Consider the following 24475-nt stretch of genomic DNA (forward strand, 5'->3'; position numbering starts at 1 on the left):
AAACCTAACAGAAAACACAATTTGTGAACAAAGTATAATTGTATGGGTTGTGAATTGTGCATGGAATATGCTGCTGACTGGTGCCTCAGAATTCACTACCTATGGTGATCAGGCTGAAAAATAAGACTTCGTTTCACTCTAAGAGAATCAATGTCACATACTGGCTCATTATGTGACAGACAGTATGATCACTTCTCAAAATGATGACTAAAAATTACGTCTGAATAATACTCATTGAAATTAGCTTAGGTTTGAAATTCAAACGATTTCCAAATGCAGGATACCACCCAAAATGAAGATGGATTAGCTCTGATTAACTTATTCCAGTGAACTCCATGGGTGAAGGTTTGTTGTTTTATGAGAAGGAAAAGCTTTTCCAAGCTTATCTAATAGACATTTGGAACAGTATCTATTACCCACCCATTTATAAATTACTTCTACACCAGTTGCAAGAGCTGTTAAAGATCTGCCACTACAGATTTTTGTTAATATACATTTTTTCCCAGAATCAGTTTGTTTAGGAAGAGCACATGTAGAAAGAAATCCTAACCAGCATCCTGGGATAACTTGTTCAGCTTCTTTGCTGTAACATGTAAAAACAAACCGCAAAAGGCAGTAAAAAAAGGGAGGGAGGAGAAGGAAACATCTGGATAGGCTCCAGAGAACTCACCCGTGCAAAGTCAAACGCATATCTGTAAATAAGTTTAAAGTTTGTAGAATCATTTAATAATGATCTTAAGTAATCCAAAGTATTTCTGAGTTTTTCTGTTGTATCACATCTAGAAAAACAGAATAAAGGCAAATTATAATCTGCGATTTTCTTAGTTGGGGCAGTAATATAAAACACCATACCAGAAGACAGAATAAAAACCTGGGAGTCGGAACACATCCCTGCTGGCCTATTTTTTCCTACGCTTATTTAAAAAAAATTTTAATGTACAGAAAAGTTAAAAGAATAGTAAATAAACACCCATGTACCCATCCCCTTCCTTCATGATGAACTTGTCACATTTTTGTTATCTCTCACATACATGCACTTTTTTGCTGTACCATTTGAAAGTTGCCAGTAAATAAAGTAACTTTACTCCTAAACATTTCAATACTATCATCACTCTTAACAGTCTATCAGTGTTAACTTTCTCAGCTAATAAACAACCCACAATGCAAATTTCCCAACTGTTTCCTCAATTTTATGTATAGATGTTTTTTTTCTGATCCAGATTCCAATCAAGGTTCATACATTGCTTTTAGTTGTCATAGCTCCTTAGTCTCTAGAAGATTGCCATGGCTTTTTTGTCTTTTGGACAATGTCATTTTTGAACCAATCAGACTAGCTGTTTTGCAGAATCTCAATCTGTCAGATAATCTCCCTATGATTCTAAACACCAGCAGTAAGGACACTACACGTGATGTCCTCAGTGCACCCTGTGAGGAGGTTCAGAACCCCAGTCTATCCATTCGCTGGTGATTATTAAGGTGACTCACTTGATTATGGTAGTGTCCATCAGATTCTCCAGTGAAAGATACTTCTGCCTCCTCTGAAACAGTATGTAATTTGTGGGACCATATCTTGACACTGAACTTGGTTCCTCAACAACCTTTCACCCTGGGGCTTTAGCATCCATTGATGACTGCCTGCATTGCTTTTACATTTGGAGATGGAAAATTGTGATTTTTCCAGCTCTATCATGCTTTTATACTTACTAGCTAGAATTCTTCTATAAAGCACAGTTCCACTCACTACCTTATTTTCTGGACTTAAGGACCTTTGTTTTTTATTCAGTGTTATAATCTGTTACAGTCTTTCTTCTTTTTGATGCACAAATTGTCCTCATTTGGGCAGTGGCCTAGTAAGGCTGGCTCCAGTGTCCTTCTGACATGTCCCCATCATCTTTGAGCACATCCTTACTTCTGGGAGATATTCTAGCTCATCTTGTACTTTCTCTGTCCTAGACTTGAAATCAACTATTTCTCCAGGGAGCCTTGGTGATGATAACCTATTTTTACAGGTACAAGACACACTGTTTATTTTTCTTAAGCAAGTAATCTAATCTATTTTTGCAATCTGACTTTGTTTGTAATATCTAGCCCTTAAAAACAAGAACCAAGAGTCACCACTTTCACTGGTTATATTAAAGCTTTTCAATGGTGGATGTATTTCCTTATATTTCTTGTTAGATCTTTTACCTATTACTAAGTATAGATAACATGTATTATTAATGTAAATATATTACAAACTTTATAAACTAAAATATGGTTCATAACAGAATATTGATCTATTTTTAGCAATTTGTGAAAGCTTTTTTTGTAGCTAACTACAAAAAAAACAAATCCCTGTGATCTATTGAGATAAAATATCTGTAAGTCAAAAATTAGTAAATGTTTCATTTCTATGGGTCTATAACAACTCAGAATATCATTTTTCCTGATGTTTGAAAACTATAAAAGATTATAATTAGACTATTTTAGAAGTCATTTAGAAGTCCCTTAAGCTTCTTTAAGGGACTCACAGGTAAGATGAGAGCTAAGCAGAAACTAGATGTTTTTGGAGGTGAGGGCTTTCCAGATAAAAGGAACATGTGCAAAGGTGGCAGAAGGGAGCATGACAAGTCCAAAAAAAGAACACTGTGACTAAACTGGACAGAGTAAGAGGGGAAGTGGTATGAAAGAGGCTAGAAGGAAGGTGGGGCCAGGCCATAAAGGGTTTTTGTGAGTCACAGTGGGTTTTTTTTTAAACCCTAGAAAGAAAAGGAAGCCACCTACTCCCATGGGAGAGACCATGACCAGGGTTGCATCTTGAAATGTTCATTCTGGATCTCTGGGAGGAAGGACTGTGGAAGGGGAAAAAAAGAGACACTGATGCCTAGTTGGAGATCCAGGGCCAGAATCCAAATGACGGGTGATGGAGGCAAAACAACACAGAAGAAAGCAATAAATGAGAGTCTGTGCAGCAGGAGCAGAGCAGGGCTTGCTCTGAATTGTGCATTCTAGTGTCTGGCTTGATGTTTTTGCCATGTATATATATAGTAATATTTTATAAACAATAAAAGGGGTGCAGGTCAAAGAGGAGGGAAACCAGGTAACCCTAAAACAGACACAGCCAATGTCCCTGATCTTCAAGGTTAAAGATCAAAGACCCAAGAAACTGGCCAGTGGTTTAGTTTAGATCTGCCCAAGGAGAGGAAGAAGAGCAGCTGTTTGTTTGTTGGCAGATTCAAGGGTAGGAACCACTCATTTAGGCAACCACTATGCAGCTAAAAGAAAATGGAGAGCAGGGGTCTTTGGATAGAGCTCAAGGCGAAACGTGAGGGTTCAACAGCATGCTTAGGAGTGAGTCAGCCACCCTGGCAAAAGAAGTCCCTGTGTTTGAAAGACGCTCAAATATCTTGTCTGGAGTATAAAAAGCATAATATGCTCAAAGTAAAAATTTCACTTCGTGTACCTATTAAGGATGATGACATAGGTTAGAGCTTATATTGTCAATCAAGGGTTTGAACTCCTTGAAAAGGGTCCTTGTCCCACAGAGCCTCTGGACTAACCACCAGGCCACTGAGTCATCCTGTCTAAACCACAGGTTGCCATCTAGCGGTCACTCAGCAAGATCATCTGAGAGGGACTCCATTCCAACAGGGTCTGTGACAGAAACAGGCTTGGATATTTAAGCAACAAGTCTGGGACTTTTCAGAACGGAGCCACATCTTCAACCCTGATCCTTCTGTTTTTCTGTGCATAATACAGCATACAGAAGTCCTAGAGTGACAGCACCACACCATTAGAGAGCATCGGTTCCCAAAACAAAATATACACATACTGTGGGGCTGTTTCTTTTTTTTTTTTTTTTAATAAAGTTACTATTTTTTAAAGAATTTATTAAGGACATTCTTAAGTGAAATTGGTATTAAAAAAATGTTTAAGTGTGTAATGGTGAAAAGCTCCAGGATAGCCTGTTGCCACTACTATATGAGCAATTTTACCTCCCCTGAGCTTTCTGACCTAGTTTTCCTGTAGCAAATCACTATTTTGAAATTCTGAAATTTGTCTCTTGCATTCTTATAAAATGATATTGTTTACCCTGGAATTTCAAAACAATGGTTTTTTAAATTTTGGTATCATTAAAATACAATCACATGAGCAACACTGTGGTTACTAGATTCCCCCCATTATCAAGTCCCTACCACATACCCAATACAGTCACTGTCCATCAGCATAGTAAGATGCTATAGAGTCCCTACTTGTCTTCTCTGTGCTATACTGCCTTCCCTGTGCCCCCCTTCCCTCACATTATGTGTGCTAATCATAATGTGTGGGGCTGTTTCTTATCTGAGTTTTGCTCCTGTAGATTCAGAAGTAACAGAAATCAGGACAATAATACTCAAAAGTTATAAAATCAAAGGCAGTTCTCCCCCATTATCTGGGGAAAGGTCTTCACCTGTTCACTTGGCCCAGAGGTATTTTTCCAGCCCCTCATCAGTTCTATACCAAGTTAGGTATAACTTTACACATTTTTGTTTTGTTCAGTTTAAACATCCCTATAAGCTTAATTCATCAGAGGTAACCTTAAACCCATGTTTGAATATGGCAATACATAAAAAAAAATAATCAAAACAAGAGCTGTGCCTTCTCTGGCTGAGAATGATCTAAGGAGTTTGGGAATGGACATTTCCTACCAGCAATGGTCACTTCTTCAATACTCTCACAGAACACTGGCCCTGGAGAGGCCAGGCACTGCACAACAACTCTAGACAGCATCAGGAGCCTGATTACTGGGAGCCCGGGTGTAAGTTACATTTCATTTTGCCTTCCTGGGTTTAAAGAAGCTATCACAGACACATAAGCAATGACAGAATATTCAAAACTCTGATTCTGAAACCTGTGAACTTTCTATTGCTAGCACACTCCTACAGTACAGAAAGAATTTTTTTAAAATATCATTTTAGTCAAATACACTAATATATATGTATATAGTGTATGTGTATAAACACACACATATACACACACATACAAAGGTGTTGTCATATATACTTTAATTCCAGTTTGAGTTCAAAACATTTCACTGGACAGCTTTAATAAAACCAAAAAGGGGAAAGAAAGAAAAGGCAATACAAAAATAGAAGTCAAACATATAATTCAGAAGATAGGCTAATTTCCATCTTCAGAGCACATATAAATGGCTAGTCTCCGAGTTTTCTTATTTACTGGGTACACATACCCTACAAACACAGTATGTATTTAGTTAGTTCAAGTAACACGAAGGAAAGTGCCCTGACTACCTTTGGACCTTTGGCCTGAATATCATTTCCAGGCCCCTTCCCCAAATGGACTTGATTGTTCCTGGATTTTGTTTCCCCAGGACACAGAACACCGAGTGTGGCACATCACTGCCTTTCAAATACTGCTGAACAAATGATGAATCCAAGGAGGCTGGAGGGACAGGGGACAAAGGTTCTTAAATTTTGAAATAAGACTGTTTTAACTACAAAGAACCATAAAAGTTATTCTGAGTAGTTATCTCCACCTCACTGATGAGGAAATCAATCTCAGAGTTTCCTATCACAGAAAGAAAGCAATTTCATCAATGCCTTTCCTATGCATCGGGCTTGTCACTACCCTGAGATGCAAGGCCCACATGGTAGCATCTGCAGTAAGCCGCCTGCCACCACCCGTGTGTCCCCAACTGGCACGCAGAGTTCCTAACGAGGAACCCAAGGAGCCCCTGTCACTACCCCCGCTCATGAACACAAACACAGACCCCTTCCCTACAGGACACTGTGGATTTCACTTCCTAGGGGGTGTGGCCCTCCCAGCACGCGGACGAAGGTGTGGTATCATGTAATTCCTTTTGTACAGGCAAAAGTAAAAAAGAATCTAGAACTATACAAAAATGGATATTAAACCCTCTTAAGACAAATGAAAATGTGCATGAAAAAACATTAAATGGTGCCTCCCCTGAAGCCATGAAATAAAACGTTGATATGGCTGTGCTTTTACAAGAAAAAAAAGAGCAGTCATTACAAGCTCTGGATGGAATGCAACAGGGAAGGCAGCAAGGAAAACAGTGGAGTTAATATTAGTTGACTTTAAATCATAAGATGTTCTCCAACACGACAAACACAATTCTTAAAGAGATTCCAGAGGATTCAACCCTAGAATTCTAAAACATGTTAAGAAGAAAATGAATTTGTAAAGGGGTGACTTGGTTTTTACCTAAAACTCATTTGCCATCAGACACTAATTGTTAGAAGAATGTGACTTTAACAATCAGAAGTCTTAAGTTTTCTTCCCATTTCTGGCACTTACTTTTACAAATCACATCTAAGTGATTTGTAACATGCAAGTAAATGTAAATAAATCACACTTATCCCATCTGAGCCTCAGTTTCCTCATTTGTGAAATGTGCAGGATAAAGCCTGATCTGGCTTCCTCAGAAGGTAGCCACAAGGCTCAAACAGGAGAACAGTGAAAGGCTTAATGAACTACTAAAAGCACGATGTAAATAAAGTATTAATATCAACAACAAATGGGACAGTAATTATAAAAGCTGACAAATTCCGATTTTCACTCCCAATTTTGATCCAGTAAAAACTGAAGTCTATTATTCCTAGTTAAAGTGAAAAGAAAAACCAGTATCATTCCAAGTACTTGAAAGTTACTATGTTATGAGTCTGCACTTCATCTTCCAATACCATTTAAATGCTCAGTCATCCACCTCAGCTGAATCCTTCAATGCATTATACAGAATTACAATTTGTTTTTTTGAATGAAATTCTTAGCAAACAGACATAAACATACAAGTACAAAGTGAACAAGTAAAACCACTAATTTTCTTCTAAGTCTGGGCCAGGTACCACAAACAATATATTATTATTTTTCTGAATCATTAGAGTAATAAAGTTCCAATTTTGCCCAATGCTAAAGTCAGAATATACAAATAGAAAATATACAAATATTTTCACCTGTAAGTTATACTTCACTCAATTTTTTTTAGTTTGGTTTTTAAGATCTCAACCTGGGCTGTTATAAAACTGTAGCTACAAGACACATGGCTCTGATATTTGAAATTCATCTAGTGCAAATTGAGATGTGTCATAAATATAAAATATACACCATATTTGAAGATTTAATATAAAAAAAAGAATGTGAACTAGCTCATTGATTTAAAATATTGGCTACACATTAGAAAGATAATATTTTGGATATTTTGGGCTAAAAATACACATTAAAATTATTTTTACCTCTTTCTTTTCATGCTTTTTAATGTGGCTATTAGAAAATTCTAGATTACATATGTGGCTCACATATATGAAAAAAGGCTGGCCTATTTCTATTGGGCAGAGCTGCTCTTGTAGAATACTAAAATAAAAAAATGTACGTTACATAAAAACTTAAATAGCCCTCTTTGTCATATAAAAATGAGGTTTGGTCTTCACACACTGGGCAGCAGGTGAAAGTTTTGCCCGAATCACCTGGCTTTCCTCCAGTCACCCACCCCAGGCTCACTGAGATCCCAGGGAGGAGACAGCCAGCCGCCAGAGCTGGACACCCCCAGTACAGCCTCAAGACTTACTGTAGAGAAGTCATTCCTTTTAACCATTCCTGTAGAGTAAAATAACCCATGTTTTGTGCATCCAATTTCCAAGCTAGGACAAGCATAACTACCTGTTAAAAAAAAAAAAATCAAATCAGAACGACAGATCTCAGCAATTAAATACATTAACACCTTGCCAAATGCTTCTGCTCCTGGTAGTTTAGTCACTGAAATGTGAACAGGGTGGCTTCAAAAATTAGTTCTAACTTGGCAAACATCAAAGATTGATAATTCAGTCTGCTGACAAGATTTTGGAGAAACATGAATGGTTATGATGCATGATGGGGGAAGTATAAAGTGATGAACTTCTTTAAAGGGCAAGTTTGCAATATGTATCAAAATTAAAACCAGTTATTGACTCAGCAATTCCATCTATGGAAAGTTATAGTCATACCTGCATATGTACACAAATATGCATATTAAATATTTACTGCAATACTATTTGAGTAGCAGAAGATTGAAAACAACCAAACGTCATTAATAAGGGACTAGTTAAATACTTCTTTGCTGAATACATTCCATACAAAAGTATACTATGTCACCATTAAGATAAATGAAGTACAAACAGGGAACAATCTCCAAGATTTATTAAGTGAAAAAAGCAAGGTGCAGAATAGTGTTAAATAACAAAAAGGTGGGTGGTGGGTCATACAGAGTGGACTTGTATCATAAATATATTAATTTTTGTGAATTTAAGTATATACACTGGGGGGAAATAAAATTATTTTTAGTAGCCCAATATTCCACCTAAATAGCACTCTGCCTGGAATGAGCACAGGATGAGAGGCTTAGACCAATTGCTGCTCAGTGGGTGCCACTCTGACTTTTAGTGGATCTTCTGAAACTGCAGATTTCAGGAACTCTGACAATAGCTGCTTTAGAGAAGAGATGGCACAGAGATACTGAGGGGAAGTTCAAGAAATACCTGGAGATGTAAAAACAAAATTACATTTCAAAGGTGCATTTGCTTGAAGCTATCTGGGGTTCTGCCTAGGGACAGAGCTGAGGCCATCCATACCTGGGGGCAGAGGAGAAACCCTTTCCATCTCCTCTACCTCAAAGACCCGAGATAAAATGAGAAGTAACTAAAAAAAAGAAAAGCATACCAGTCCTAGAGAAGTAAAGAGGAGGACAGGCCCCTCCTAGGACCATCCAGCACAGTCAGCCACAGCTAAAGGGGACCCAAGTCATAAAGTGGTGATCACATATACACAGCTAAATGGCTGTATCTACATTTGCTGTAACAAAAAAACGCAATGGGAAGAAAATAGATCTTCTGTAAAAGTTGGCCAGGGACTAGCATATTCCACATGTGGCGGTTAATTTGCTTTCTTTACAAAAGACCTGAGGCTTCACTTCAACTACTAGAGGAATGGCTCCAGACCATTGTACCACCATCTGTGTACCCAAGTGGGTCAGATGGCGGTGGTGGTTAAAGGAACTGGGATGATACAACATGACAAAATGAGGCAAACAGTCACTTAGAAATCGCTTTAGATAATCTAGTCAGCCTGTGGGAGCCAACACTCACATTAGGAACTCCAGAACACCAGTATTCAGGAGGGTCAGAAAGTCTATTCTTTCATGTTTGTCAACGAGCTACTCAGTAAACTAAAAATCTCAACTTTGTCTAATTTATAACTGCAAGATTAATGAAAGGCTTTCTCTTGATGCTGACTTCATGGTTTTCAGCTTTGGATATGTGTATCAGTAAGAACCCACTAAATCTCTAGGACCTTTCATCAAACATAAATGAAACCACTACATATCAGTTTTGAAAAAGTCACTAGACATTTTAGATTTATAAAAGCTAGATAATGAGGTAGATTACTAAGACTGATTAATGATCTAATGTTTTTACATACTATGCACAAAATCACAAAATATTATTGTTAAATAGGTTAAAAAATGGTAACTTAAGAGACCAACGGGCTACTCAGAAGAATTTCCCAAAATAGAAGAGGCTACATGTTCTTCAAAATGTTCACACATTAGTGGATCTTCTCCCCATCTCTCAGCTTTTCTTGGAATTCTGACTCTTGTGTATCAACTTGCGTAGGTGAAATGACCCATATTTTCTAGTTCAAATTTGGTTATGTTCTCAAACAATAGCTCAACAATTTATTAGAAGGATTTAAAATTCTACATAAACACAAAGTTTAAAGAATGGTTAGGGTACAGAACACATAGACAAGCACGCATGAAACGAAGCTCACCAGCCAGCCGACATGCCCAATTGTTATTTCTTTACACGAAACAGACTTTCCTTATGGTGGCTCCTAAATTCTTTCCTGCCCCACATCTTCTCTCTTACACTAAAGTGAAAAATTATGCTCATACAAATGCCCTGGCTCATTAAGTATGCAGTTTAGTATTAGAGTTAAGCCACTAACTTAACAAATATGTCTTAGATCCTACATGAATTTATGATCTGGAAGAGATCTCAAGAGATCATTCCTTCATTTAGCCTGTTTGCGAGCTATCTGGAGCCCCCTGCCCGCACCAAAAAAAGGATAATAATGGCAGATCTCTTACTGAGTACTGGTATTTGGGGGTGAGGAACTTTGAAAAACTATACTGCCCCTTTTCTTAAGTCAGAATCAACCCCAGCACTCCCTCTCATGCCCCACAGGGGCCCTTCTGCCTCTGAGAGTGAGGCTGACCTGATTCCCCTCACACCTGCAGCCGGCCTCTGGCCTCCCAGTCTCCTCACTGGGTCCTGGTGCCCGCCCGCTCATCAAACGCTCATTGCTACCCTCAGGGTAACCTCTTGACCCCCTCTCAGGCCCAATTCACTCTCATCCCTCTTACTATTCCATCCAGGAAATAGCCTTCCAAGCTTGGCCCAGTTTCCACCAGAAAATATCCTTCTTGGAGTTAGTGAAATGTTTTTCCTGTGTCTACAGCTAATATATGGAAGTCAGGCAAAACATGACTGACCCAGTGGTCCCCAACTTTTACACCAAGCTGAATAATTTATCACAATACCTGAACTAGGTCACCTTAAAATAAAACACACAAACTCCCACATAATGAGCTAAAGACATTCCAAAGACTAAAGAAAATTTCAGTGTTATTGAAGGGAACTGGGGGAGGGCAGAGGCATAGAAATGGTAACAGCAAAAAAAATTTAGGAAAAAAACAATGTCTCAATTCTGAGTTTTCTTTAAAACCATGACATATGTGCATGGGCTCCAGATAGCTTAGTAATAGGAGGAATGAATGGATGATCTCGAGATCTCTTCCAGATCATAAATTCAAGTATGATCTAAGACATGTTTGTTAAGTTAGTGGCTAATGTAATACTAAGCTGCATACTTAATGACCAGGACATTTGTATGAGCATAATTTTTCATTTTAGTGTAAGAGATATGATGTGGAAGCAAGAAAAAATATTTAACAATAACATGATAAGAATTCAGCAAAAATAATTAAGCATCTAAAAAAATGTCTAGTTAAAAAAACTGTAAGGGAAATACTTTATGACCTTTGCTTTTTAATGTCCTGAGGTAAATTCAATAGGAAGGGAAAGAGCTGTGAAAAATTCTTGATAATTATAATCTACTTAAAAACCTTATAAATAATTACTTATTCTAAGTCCTGAACAAACTCTGCATTAGGCTGGAACGACTATGGAAGGGAACCAAAGGTATAGAATACACAGTCACTTGGTGCCCCAATTGCTGTCATTGTAGGTACACATGCCCATACCAATTTTTAAGCATCTTATTCCTTTATTGCTGTACCTTTCAGAAACAGGAAGTTAAACAAGAGAAGAAAATGACAGACTGTAGTTATGCCATACCAATTGCAACAGAAATTCTGCTTACAAATAAAATTAAAATTGGAACTTATCTCTCAGACTGCCTCATGAAAACTAACATACCACTACTTCTTTATTGTTGCTTTGTCAAGGCCAAACGATTTAAGAAAAATAATCAACTGATTCACCTAACTTAGTTCCACTTACATTTTCTGGCTCAACACCAATGTCTTCACAAAATTTCTCCATGCCTTCAGGACCCACAACATCATCAGTACCTGCAATGAAATGCAATCCTACATAACTTAAATCTAACCATGTGCACTATTACTACTGTAGGGGTAATATAGCATCAAAACAGTTATTGTTAAAGTAAACTAAAATTGAGCAACACTTAAGGGCCATACCTCTTTTCTGAAGAAAGAAATCAAGTATAAATAGAAAAATATTCTGGAATTTCAGTCGTATCTTTAAGGGATTCTCCTCTGCACAATCATTTAAGTCAATTTATCACCATATCCTTCAACTATGGATATATGGTACATACAATTTATGTCTAAAAATAAGGTCACCGAGTTCAATTACTGCTCTTTAAAGTAGCAATAAGGCTCTGTTCTTTTTTTGGTAATGATTTAATACATAATTTTTGGGAACATAGCAAAGAATCATATATCCTTTATAAAATTAATTGGGAAATCACACAGTTTCACCTACACAGAAAAAAAATAAAATAGTCTTTTTGGTTTGGGGAAAGCAGTAAAGCCTTTCTTACCACTCTAGGTTTAGCTCTGTTTCTTCCTGAAAGTGCTGTCCACATGTTCCATCTCTACTTTACTTCCCATTCATTCTTTAACCACTGTAATTTGGTTTCTGCTCCTACCTCTCCATGGAAACTCTCCTTGCTCAGGACACCAATACCCTAACTGCCAAATCTAATAGACACCGTGGATCTGTGTTTTATTTGACCCCTGTGATATGAGAAAACTTGAAGCAATTCTTTCATCACAAAACTTGTCTCCTCCCATGACTTCTGGAAGTACTCTCTTACCTGGTTTCCCTCCTACCTCTCTTTCCTCTTTTGGCTTCTAGATGTGTTCCTTTGCTTCTCCCAACTTGTTAAATTTGGTGTGCAGAATTCCATCCTTAGACACTCTCCCTAGAAATTTCAACCTTGCTCCAGGTTTCAGGTATTACCCCAATCTCCTTCTAACTGACCATTTCCCCTCACTTTTGGCCTATCTACCACATCATCTGGCTACCTCACCTCCTGTTTAACTTCCACAAGTAAACTCATTTTTATGGCCCAAACTTACCCCTCCTGCATTTCACATTTTCAACCACCATCTCACTGAACTGATCATCTCTCTGTGCCAACCCTGCTTTTCTTCCTATATTCTGCTCCACCAGAAATACAAACCTGGAAGTCATCCTGGATCCCTCCCTTCTCCTATGCACTCCCCATCCCCCAATCAATTATCAAGTGGACTGCCAGTTAATCCTTCCAAATATTTCTTAATTGCACCTGTGCTGACCTGCTTGGGCTTTATTCTCTCACTTGGATGACCAGAGCAGTCTCCTCAGCATCTCCCTAATCCAAGGGCCTTGTATCCTCTGACCAATCCTGCACATAGCCACCTCAAACACAAACCCCATGCTGCCTTAAAATCCTTCAATGGCTCCCTGCTTCCTAAAAGCCAAAGTCTTTGGCATATCAAACAAGGTTCCCTATGATCTAGTACCTCCTTTATCTTTAATCTCGTATTTTTCTACCTTTAAATCAAGTTTCTTAAAAATTAAGAATCAATAAATATTGCTGAATGAATAAAAACTGAGACCTGAAACCCTTACCTGTGGTTTGCTCTGCACACATCCTGACACACACCCAACACCATGCACTGTTTGTGGCCTCAGTCCATCTTTCTCTCCCCTCAACCCTCTTTCATGGCTAACTTGTTCAGTCTTTAACACTGAAACCAGGCAGGCAGTCCTCCCAACCTCCTACCCCACATTCAGAGGCAGGTTGGGCAGGCTGTGACCCCAACACAATGCTAGATGGTTCTCTCAGCACATCTGCCCAGAGTCCTGGCTCATTTACCCTTCCCTCTGAGTTCCTCCAGAGTAAGAACTATCTCTTTTTTTTCCCCTTTTTATCGCCTCACCCTACCACCTGGCATGAAGCAGTTATTCCATAAACTTTATTGGATGAATGAATGAATAAAAACACCAGAATATAAGAATCACTCTACAATCTTTCCAGTGCCTCTAGATTTAGTAAGTTACGAAGTCCAGCAGAATCCACCATCTTAATTTGTCTGTTTCATTCAGTTAACATTTACTGGACACATCCTAGAGCTATGCACTGTGGTAGATTCTGAAGATTAATAAAACATAGTGCCTGCCCTCCAGGAAAGGAGATACAGCATATGAGTAATTTCAATACAAAGTAATAATAAGCCACAATCAATGTATAAGGTGGTTGCTCTCAACAAAGGATGAACACCAACGTTACCTGGACTACTTGTTGGAAAGTCTTAGTCACTTTTCTGCTTCAAATTCTTGGTTCCCTCTTAAGTCCCAACTCAGGCCCTTCCTCATAACCTGGCCTGAGCAAAACCTTTTTCTGCATGCTGCTATTTTCCTTTCATCACAAATGTGCTATGTTGTTACAAAATGTTTTGTTTCACAAATTCAGATTGTTACCTTTCTCTGGGATTTTCTTTTTTCTTTTATTTTACATGTTTTTCTATGTATTCCTAAATTTCTTGTTAGGAGAGAAGTTATGCTTTCAAATGAAAGTTAAAATATTAAGTTTTTAATTTAATATTAAATATTCATACAATAATATAAAGTTATTATTCAAATAAACATTAAAATTTTTTAAGCTTAAGAATAGTTGAGGTACATTATTTTAGTTTCAGGTATACAACCCAGTGATTAGACAATTACACACATTACAAAAAAAAGTTTGATTTTTAATTTAACTATTTTTTACTATATCAACATAGAAACATGATATAAAATTTCACTTAAAAGTGAAAAATAAAAATATTTAGAAAGCAACTTTCCTTTCTAACCCCTCCCTATTCCCCAGCTACAACCATTTATTAAACAGTTCCTTAAATACCCTTTCCAAAATAAGTCATTTATAGAATCTACATGCATGGAATATATTCATATTTATTTGTTATTTTTAAGTTTGTCCAGATAATTCTCTTTGGCTTTCCAGGTACATAATAATTTAACCATTTCATCTCCAACAAATGACCATTTCTACCTTCTCCTTTCAAATATTTATGTCCCACCCATATCTTTCTTTTGTCTAACAGCACTGGTTAGTAACTTCCAAAACAATGGCAAGTAATAGTCAGAGAAGGCATCCTTATCTCATTCATAACTCATATGGAAATACATTTGGCATTTTATCATTTGGTATGTTGCTAGCTTTGGGTTTGAGAGTACAAAGACCCACATGCGTTCACTCTTGCATGTATTACAAAAATGAAATCATTCACATGGTAAAAAACTCAAATAGACAAAGTCAGAGTAAATTAGTGTATAAAGAGTTAGCCTCCTTTCTCCCTTTCCTTACCAGTTAGGTATATATTCTCTCTGACCTTTTTGGTATGGTATTTATGTATAAGCAAATAAATATACATGAAATGCAGTTTTAAATTTATCTACACACATGGATTCACGCTATACCTATAAATTCTACACTTTTTCACTAAATATGTCTGATAATCTTCCTGTGAGAGCACCTATATGTCTGCTCTGTACTTGCTAGCTGATACATTTTACATTACTCATTACTCCACTGTATGTGGTATCCTTCAGTTCTTTTCACCATTTCACTACTGTAAAGCACTTAGGCTGTGAGATTAAAGAATAATTATTTTCGTAAGGAAATATCCGTCTTTTTTCTTTTGCTAAAAGTTTTTGTTTTTAGGAACAGATGCCTTTTTGGTATCTACTGATATGACTCATTGGGAGGTGATTGCACAGAGGTAGGAAAAATATTACTTTATAATTCTTTTCAAATTCCTCTGTCTTTGGTTTCCATTCTTCTTGATTTAAAGAAGTTTTTTCACTGCACTTTATTCTTGAGCCTAGCAAGCTGCCTGTCTCCCCATGTCTGTGCACAGGGCCTGGGTGTCTACTCTCCCACTCTCGCACCCTCCAACCTGGCTACTGTCTCCTCTCTTTGTCAATGTTCATTACAGAGATGATGTTTTTCAATTTATTTGTCTGTTTGTCATACTATTAAATGAGCTCTGAGCACAGTGCTTCTGTGGACTGTGACCCAGAGCTTGGCACAGAGCAACTCCTCAAAGAAGGTTTATTAGCTGAAGTGTACTATCCAGTGGTACTGTTAGGTTAACCAGGCTGCTTTTCTTCTCTCCACATATTATGCAATACCACTGTCATACTGCTTGTATACACACGCATCTGTATGCTTTAAAAGAGCCAAGTTTTTAACAGTATGATTTGCAATGGTATGCCTCTGCCTAAAGTAGTATTATATCCTTGCCAATCAACATTATTTAAAAGCTACCCTTAATCTTGCTATCTAAAACAACTTATTCCTTTCTTATCATTACCCTTCCCAAGCACACATTCAGATCTAGTCATAATCGTTGCTCCTTGGGATTATGATTGTATTTACACTAAGTTTATCAGTCCACCTGTAGAACTGAGTGATCTTAATTCTAACAAAATGCCATTGGCCAACCCAAAGTGGGTCAGAAGCAGATTTTGGGGGAGATGGTTTAAAAATATTTTATTAATAAGCTATGGAATGTGCTGGTGCCAAGATACTGGGGGTACATTTGGAAGGCAGATACATGGACAATAATCTAGAAAAAAAATGGTCCTCTCACTCCCTTTGCCATTTTAAGCAGGGGCCCCTAACTAAATACTTTTAACCTTTTCATAATGACCCGAGACCCTGCTGCATCGCTGAGGTGAATGGTGCCACACTGCCCCTTTGCTAGTTTTTAACAACTCTTCCATTGCTGACAGTCCACCTGCTCACTGAGAAACTGCTCCTGGTCCCTACTCTCATTTTGGTAAGCCAAAAAACAATTCTGCTATGGAACTAGTCCAAAATAGAGATGAAGGGCCTACAGTTAAGGGCTTACAGAACTTTTATGACCTAGGTATGTGAGCTGTGTAGTGTAATTCTGAAATCAATGTTGGCACCTGTGTATTTGGATTAATTTTTCTTGAATAATACTGACCTACAGTTTTTATTCATGGGGTTGGGATATTAAAAGTGAAAGCAGATGCCAGTTGAGTTTTTAAATTATTTTATAATTAATTTTTTATATATTTTATAATTAATAGTTTGTAATAAATATTTTTGAATTATTAATCATTTTTAATAAATATCTTAAAATTAATAGTTTTAATTATTCCCAGTTTCAAGCCGTTTTCCCTACTGATAAGATTCAGGAAAAAGAAGCAAAAAAAGAAAAGAAGGGTTGTAAAAATAGGGATAGCCACAATCATAGAAACTTATTACAGGGATGAACTGCAAGGAACCACCTTGGCAGGGATTTCAAGGACCCTAAAGGATGTGGCTTAATCTTTATCCTACTTTTCACCTTTCTGAGCCAGAGAAAAACAAACAAGGAGGAAAATTATAGACTGCTCTCTTTTTAAAGAAAACAGAAGTATGGCTTATACTTATGGAAAAATTTATGTTTGCTTATAAAGACAAACACATACATCAAAATATCTGTGCTACTATGGAGGGATTATCTCTGTTTAAAATTACTTCTTATAAAACATTTTTTCATAATAATAAATGTGAACCAATAATAAATGTGAATAAATAAGAAAGCAAAAGATCTTCAAAATCAAAGTGATACAAACATGAGAAAACTCTTCATTCATTCAGTACCCATAGACTGAACAGCTGGTAAATGCCAACCACTTTTCCTAGTGAGACAAAATACCTTCAAAAGATTCATGCTCTCATGACAAACATGAAAACAGATAAACTATAGTACTATGTGTTTACACGAATGTTGTACCCTGCTAACCAAGTCCAGCTCAAACCAGTTCAAGTAATGAAGAACTCACGAGAAAGATACTGGGGTAGCTCACAAAAACCCAAAGAACTACAGGAATCAGGATCACATCCTTTCAAGCCATCCACCAGAAGATAAAGATGCTCTTCTCCCAGCTTCAGTCTGAAAATCCCAGGAAATTTACCTGACTGGCCCAGCCTGGGTTACCTGTCACCCAACTGGAACAATCTCTGTGGGCAAAGGGACAAAAGCAAGATCAAGCCACAGGAGGAATCCTCATGTTGATACCCAATAAAAGGCTATCAAAACCAGTTACGAAAAATGTCCCATGGAAATACAAAGAGAAGATGTACAGCATCAGCTGTAAGAAGGAAAGGAGGAGAGAAACACTCTAGGCAAAGGGATGGCAGAATCAGTTGTCTTGTACCCTACAGATAACAGGATTTTTAAACAGGGGGTGAGGGTGGAATGACTGTTAAGGAATGACATATATGATCTCTTAAGCTTTTGTTCTTGTTTTCTTGTTTTTTAAATAAGTCAACAGGAGGCACATAGGACCTGGTTGGGAACAGAGACTGATGACAAAAACGTTGGCTTGAGAGTTAATGAAATCATCAAGTTGATCAGTTATGAGAGAGCTGAAAATAAGGTGAAGAGGAAAGATAAAAGAGCCTTCAGCTCAAACTGGTCTGAAAATGTTTCCTTTTGATGCCATACACAGCTCCAATAACAAACCAACCCTAGATTTACGTATTACATTATCTTACCAATTATAGTAAGTTGCAAAAATCAGACTGAATTTAAGACACTTTAAGTGACAGAAGAAACATTGTCTGCCAAATGATCTTTCAAAACAGAGACACTTAGGATACTCCACTGTACTTCATAAAGGTTCACAGTACCAAGACTTATTTTAACTTTGATGTGTAAACCAAATAATCACCCATTGCCAGCATTCTAAATAGGTTTCCCAGCAATCCAAAGTATTTCCCCAAAGAGCATTTCATCTTTTCAGTTCTCTTCTAGTGTTCTGAATTCTTTGGCTTAGCTGCTGGCTATAAATAGATCATTTGGTGATTTGTTTAAACTACATTCCCTCCCTCAAACAGGGAGAAAAACACAAAGACAGACAGACACACACACACACACATTCCCTCCCTCAAACAGGGAGAAAAACACAAAGACAGACACACACACACACACATTCCCTCCCTCAAACAGGGAGAAAAACACAAAGACAGACAGACACACACACACACACACACACACCGCCCCCCACCCCAAATTTGAAAAGCGCACATTTTTTAAATTCTTTCATCTCCTCTAAGTTAAGCCTTATTCCATACGGATCAGTCTCAGATGACATAAATGATTACCTACCTGCATATTCATAGAACCACTCTAAGCATCTCTTACTTGAAAAGGATTCTTCTTCAGTCTTTATTCTAGTTGAATCATATTTTCTATACATGCTAGAAATTGAGAAAGGCATTTTAAGTTAAAGATATAGAGTTTCTTTTAAGTAGCAGATAGTTTTTATTCTTTTACCCAAACCAGACATCTATTCAACAATATTTCAAGTATATTTTAAACATTTTACTTCCTATATTTGGAAGCTTCCACTTTTACAAGTTTTATCCAATTACACCCAATATAGAATTAAGTGGTAAACAAATAATACAGGTTTTTCTCTGATTAACAAATAATCAGTAAGTACTGAATGGAACAGGTAGTTGGTATATTCCCTTCTACCTTACCAGGCAGAACTAAATACAGAATGATGGTAAAATATAGCAAAAAATGCCTAAGACATTCTCTTCAATCAATGACCCTAGAATCCACTTATGTCTCCGCATTGAATTCCCCTGACTTCTGTGTCTTGGGAGTCAGGGTGGGCACAGAGCACAGTCTAAGGAGGTCCTCTAAGGAGGACCTGTCATTAGTAGGCAACTCAAGGGAACATTAAGCAAATAAAAACATTAAATTATGTCCAAGGCTCCAGGAAAACACCCTAAAATAGTACTAGAGAGCAACCCTGGCTTCTGTATTCTCTCCTAACTGCCTCGTGCTGTGCAAACATCCAGCGTGAGCTGGAAAGCTGAACCAGGGAGCACAGGGGCCTCATCCCGCAGCACTGTGGCCTTTGGCAGGACTTCCTTACTTCATGACGACCTGGGGCCGAGAGCCAAGCTAGTCCCTACTTGGGGAGGAGACAGAAGGCAGCATCTTTAGTGATTCTGATACAAAAATTATGAGTATATACTTTTAAAAAAAATCTCTTACTTATATAGAAATCGTCTAGTTATATATAGAAACATTTAGGAATAAATGAATTCATAAATAAACATTTATGAATAAAACACTACAAATTTTAATTTACATGGTATATGATATAAAACACATATACAATTATTTTTTATTATTTATTCATGATCTAGACAATTACCAGAATATCTATATATACCTCTGAATAGAGATTCTGGGTTTTAATACCAAAAAAGAAACAAAACACATGGTTATTAGGTATTAAGATTAAAACTGCAAACCACCAGTTTTGTATTTCTTCTACAAAAGGTAGCCACACTACCTGGAAACAAAGGTAGATACTGGCCAAGGGTTCAAACAGATTTGCTCCAGTCCTGGGTCTGATCTGAACACTCCTATCTCAGCTCCAAGTCTGCAACTGATCAATAACCTGGAGACTTGTATATGATGCTATAATGTTTGCATTGCTTAAAAATACTTTACATTGAAAAGGACAACGAATACCACTCAGCAAATCTTCAAAAGAAACAAAATACTCATACACACTATTACACAGATGAACCTCAAAAACATATGCTAAGTGAAAGAAGAGAGATGCAAAAAGGTCATTTTGATGTTTCCACAAAACGTCCAAAAAGACAAATCTGTAGAGACAGGAAGTGGATTTGTGGTTGTGGGGACTGGACGTGGGAACAGGGAGTGACTGTGAATGGGCAACAGGACTCCAACTGGGGTGATGGAGAGGTTCTAAAAGTGATTTATAGTGGCAGCTGCACAATACTAACGACTTAGTAAAACCACTGAATTGTGCACTTAAAAATGGATGAATGTTATGGTTTGTAAGTAAAGTTATTTTCTAAAATAAACCAGGAATGAAGCTCTGATAATGCTATGGATCCCTATTCCCCAGATGTCCACTGAAGTGCTATCAATAAGAGTACCTTCCACAACTCAACTGCGAGTTTTTAAGCTGGCTTTCTCATACTAAATTCTATTCGACTGTGCTGAAAAACACAGCCTGTGATATATGCAGTCACAGAACACTACGTGATTATCAGAAGTTCACATCCCCTGACACCAACCATCACTACCACGAAAGGAGGATCAAGTAACCTGGCTTCATAGAGCTGAAAATCACTGGTCTGAACACTGCTTGGCAATCAGCTTCTAAAGTCACTGCTATCTCCTTTCAGGTAATATTTTCTACTCATTGGGATATGAACAGAGACAGTATTTTCACATTTTCAGAGTTCATCTCTCTATCCCTCCAACTGAGCTGTAGTATATTAACTAACACAGCAAGAAACAAAAAAATCTCATCTAATGCCTTGGATTCATAGACATGAACATTCAGGCCCATTAGTGAAGTGACCTACGGAGCTGGAACAGAGGAAGACTGAGAAAGCAAGGAGGAGTAAAGAAGAAAAAAGGGACTCGTGAAAATCAGGGTAAAACAGCAAAGATGCTTAAAATAAGTCTAACAAACCTTCTAAGTTACCAAAATTAAGTCACCAAAATTGTCTGAAAGAAAAGAGGTTTGAACAGTCTTATTTTTCATAGTTTCTAACAAATTCTCATTCTTCTGAGACTCAAACTCAACTTGGCCAATGTTGCAGGCAGGCTTAGAGCATTCAGTACAGGCAATGCTCTCCAGCCATGCAGCCCAGGTCCCTTGCAAAGGCAATTATGGGATTCCTGTGGTAGTAATTAGTGAGTGAGACCCTCTTAAAGAAGAAATACATACCAATCCTGGGGTCCTCAACAGGCACAGACAGCAAGCCCTTAAAAGGAAAGAAAGAAACTCTACACCAGTTTTGGTGGGTCAATGAACTAAGATAAAACTTTAATTTCTAAGAATTTAAATCACCCAATTTGTATTTGCTTTATAAACCCAAAATAATATAAGTACCATGAAGTAATTACAGTTTGAAAGTTTGCCTGGCAGAACCAAAACCATATTCCAGTTGGCATCTGTGTGCCCTTAGAAGACCCACACTGGATTAGGTAGAAATGTGCCTCTCCGACACAGATGTCATCAACTTTGATCTGCTGTCTCTGTGACGTACCTATCATGTCTGCTTTTCTTGGCAGATAAGTCATCTCCAGACGCAGGTCTTCTCTTTTTCCTTGGTGGCATCACTTTACTAAAGCAGTCTGAAGAACTGCAAGATCGCAGACTCCCTACGAAACAGAGGCAAGAGCGCCACATTAAATAGGCCCCATCACAACACTTTCAGACAATGTCACCACCAGATGAAAAACTAACATGGCTTGTGTTGTAAAAGGTTTAGATGTTATCTATAAATGCTATAAGGACAAAAAATAGTTTTCAGTTCCTCTTTGAGAAAGAGTCAAGAAAGAAACCTTGCAATGCCACAAAAATACTTTCCTCCCCAAACCATACCAGAAATGGAAGTTATCACAACTCCAATTACTCTCCAAAAATACTAATATAAATCATCCAAGCTTTCTGCTTTTTTTTATGTGTCAGTGCTCTTTGAAAAGGAATTATGCTGCTATGCAGTTCAACTAGCAACCTTGAATCTAAAACACATGTAAGTATATCAGTCCCAACTCTTAAGCTTCAATGAATATCTGATTTTTTTTTAAATTTGGATTTTTGGGGGCAAAAAGCCTAACATAACCTTGAATAAAATTTCCATATTAATTTTCAGTGTTTTTCTGCTACTGCTACTTTTAGTAAGGTTTTTCAGAAGCATAATTTTCAAGGGGTAGAAGAAATTAAAATGTAGTAACAATAGACAATAACAACATGGAATGCTTACTGAGACCTTATTGTTAAGCCCTGCTCTTAATGTATTAAGTAACTTAACTTTATAACAAGCTTAAGAAAAAGAACCATCATTATTGCCTACGCGGATGTGAAAATGGAAGCCAAGACAGGTTAGGTTAAGTGGCAAAACTGGAATTCAAACCCAGACAGTCTTGCTTCAGACTGTCTCAAACCATTATTTTTTTAAATGACAAAAATTATAGGTAATTAAAATATTCCATCTTGGCACAAGTGCTATCAGATACATCATGTCATTTGGTTCTCACAATAACTCTGAATGACAGGCAGGACAGAGGTAATTATCTCTACCTGACAGATGGGAAAAATTAAGGTTCAGCCATTCAAGTAACTTTCCAAGGTCTCAGAAGTGTCAAGTGGTGGATTCTGGACCTCTTGGAAAGCAGCCCTGGGCTCTCAGTGAATAACAGGGACAAAAGAGAACATGGGGAGCTGGGATTTGAATGATCTACATTCGGTGAATGAGTTCCAGCTTTTCACCTATGTAGCTTAGTCAACCACTATTCTGGCTCATCTTCTGAAGAATGAGGGCTGTTGATATGTACCGCTCAGGGGTTTTATGAGGGGAAAACATTCATGCAGTAAGTGCATGGACACCGAGCACCGTATGTGAACAGATGTGGGGGACATAAAGCATCACAATGGAGATGTGCAGACAGTGCTCTGGCTGGGCCTCAGCGCTCACTGAATCCTCAGAACCCTGTGATGCACATCTGTCAGCATCCCCGTTTTTACAAATGAAAAAGTTGATGCAGAGAGATTAAGTAACAGCTGGAAAGCAGAAGGTGAAGTCAGTGATGGAACCCAAGCATCCCAGAAGCAAAACCTGAGCTCAGGCACTATTACTGCCACCTCTCCTGGGCCCTAAAAGCAGAGACTGAGGGCAGAGCCCTGGGGAGTGTGGATCTTAAAGGAGCTGGGAAAAGAAGGTAAAAACTTGGGCAGGAAGAAAACCTAGTAGAGCTTGATGTCCTAGAGGCCAAAGGAGGAGGGAGTATTTCAAGCAGGGAGTGGTCAACTGTGCAAGAGGTCAGCTCAGGAAAGGAATGAAGGTATACACTGGGCTAAGCACTGAAATTCAGCAGCAAGGGGCTGGTGAGGGGGAGGCTGGATTGCAACAGGCTGGGCAGGGTGAGAGGTGAGGGAGTGAGTACAGTGAATGTGGACAGCTCTTTCTAGAAACATGCTCTGAAGGCACAGAGACCTGTCAGTAACTAACAGTCACAACCCTGGTAAAAGCAAGGATCAATGAACCTATATCCTACTTCCCGGTTAGGCTTCCACCATTGTGCTGGGTTACCAGGGCTCCATGCTTCAGGAACATGCCAGCCCAAGAACCTATTCTGTTATAAACCAGGACTAAAATCCGAAGAAGCTTGTGTCCAGATAGTGGACTCGCAGGAGATCGATGATCCGACTCGCTCCTTCAGCACAAAAGCAGACTTAAACAAGGATAAAAAGACCTTTCTCAGGGGCCCAAACAGACACTGTCCTTCCAAGGATGGGAGTAGAAGGTTCTTCAGAGACACAAGAGATAAGGCCTACCCATCTCGCACTCCACACAACCACAGCAAGAGCTGGAAGAGCAAGTACCAGAGGGAGTGCTGCTCCCCCACCCCCATTCCTATTCTTCCTCCCATGACACGGTGGTTTATGAACAACACTGGAGCATACAAAAAGTCCAAGGAGCTGGAGAGGGACCCAGTTTTTGCAGACTGCCAAAATACAAGAAAAAGATTCATTCTTGTCCATGAAAGCCTTGGAGTGGAGCACGCGGAATGAGAAAGTATGCCTGCCTAGCTGGAAAGCCTGCCACACTGCTCAGAAGTAATAGTCTGTCCACTCAAGGCATGCTTCTCCCTCCTTTGATGCATATATGGAAAGAAAAGATTTCTAATTTGGTACTGATCATAGATTGCTTCTAAGTATCTGGCTTGGCAGTGACCTCTCCCTTCCACCAGTGTTTGCAGAACCCAGAAGAAAATGCTGATCTCCTTAGCCCTAGAGCTGTTTGGCAG

At 38.2% G+C, this 24475-nt stretch overlaps 1 protein-coding gene across 5 annotated transcripts in view; it reads right to left on the reverse strand.

Moving 5' to 3' along the window:
- The window catches only part of DCUN1D4 (defective in cullin neddylation 1 domain containing 4), a 65311-nt gene that overhangs the window by 15502 nt on the left and 25334 nt on the right, over window positions 1-24475 (reverse strand). For all 5 annotated transcript variants that reach the window (XM_017678871.3, XM_017678872.3, XM_017678873.3 and 2 more), the window contains 5 exons: window positions 21712-21826; window positions 18761-18852; window positions 11556-11626; window positions 7565-7656; window positions 671-779 (listed from right to left, as the gene is read on the reverse strand). In XM_017678871.3, coding sequence (XP_017534360.1) covers window positions 671-779; window positions 7565-7656; window positions 11556-11626; window positions 18761-18852; window positions 21712-21826 — 479 coding nt within the window. The remainder of the gene's footprint in view (window positions 1-670; window positions 780-7564; window positions 7657-11555; window positions 11627-18760; window positions 18853-21711; window positions 21827-24475) is intronic.

Source organism: Manis javanica, chromosome 5 (assembly GCF_040802235.1).
Source record: "Manis javanica isolate MJ-LG chromosome 5, MJ_LKY, whole genome shotgun sequence".
Taxonomy (NCBI): Eukaryota; Metazoa; Chordata; class Mammalia; order Pholidota; family Manidae; genus Manis; species Manis javanica.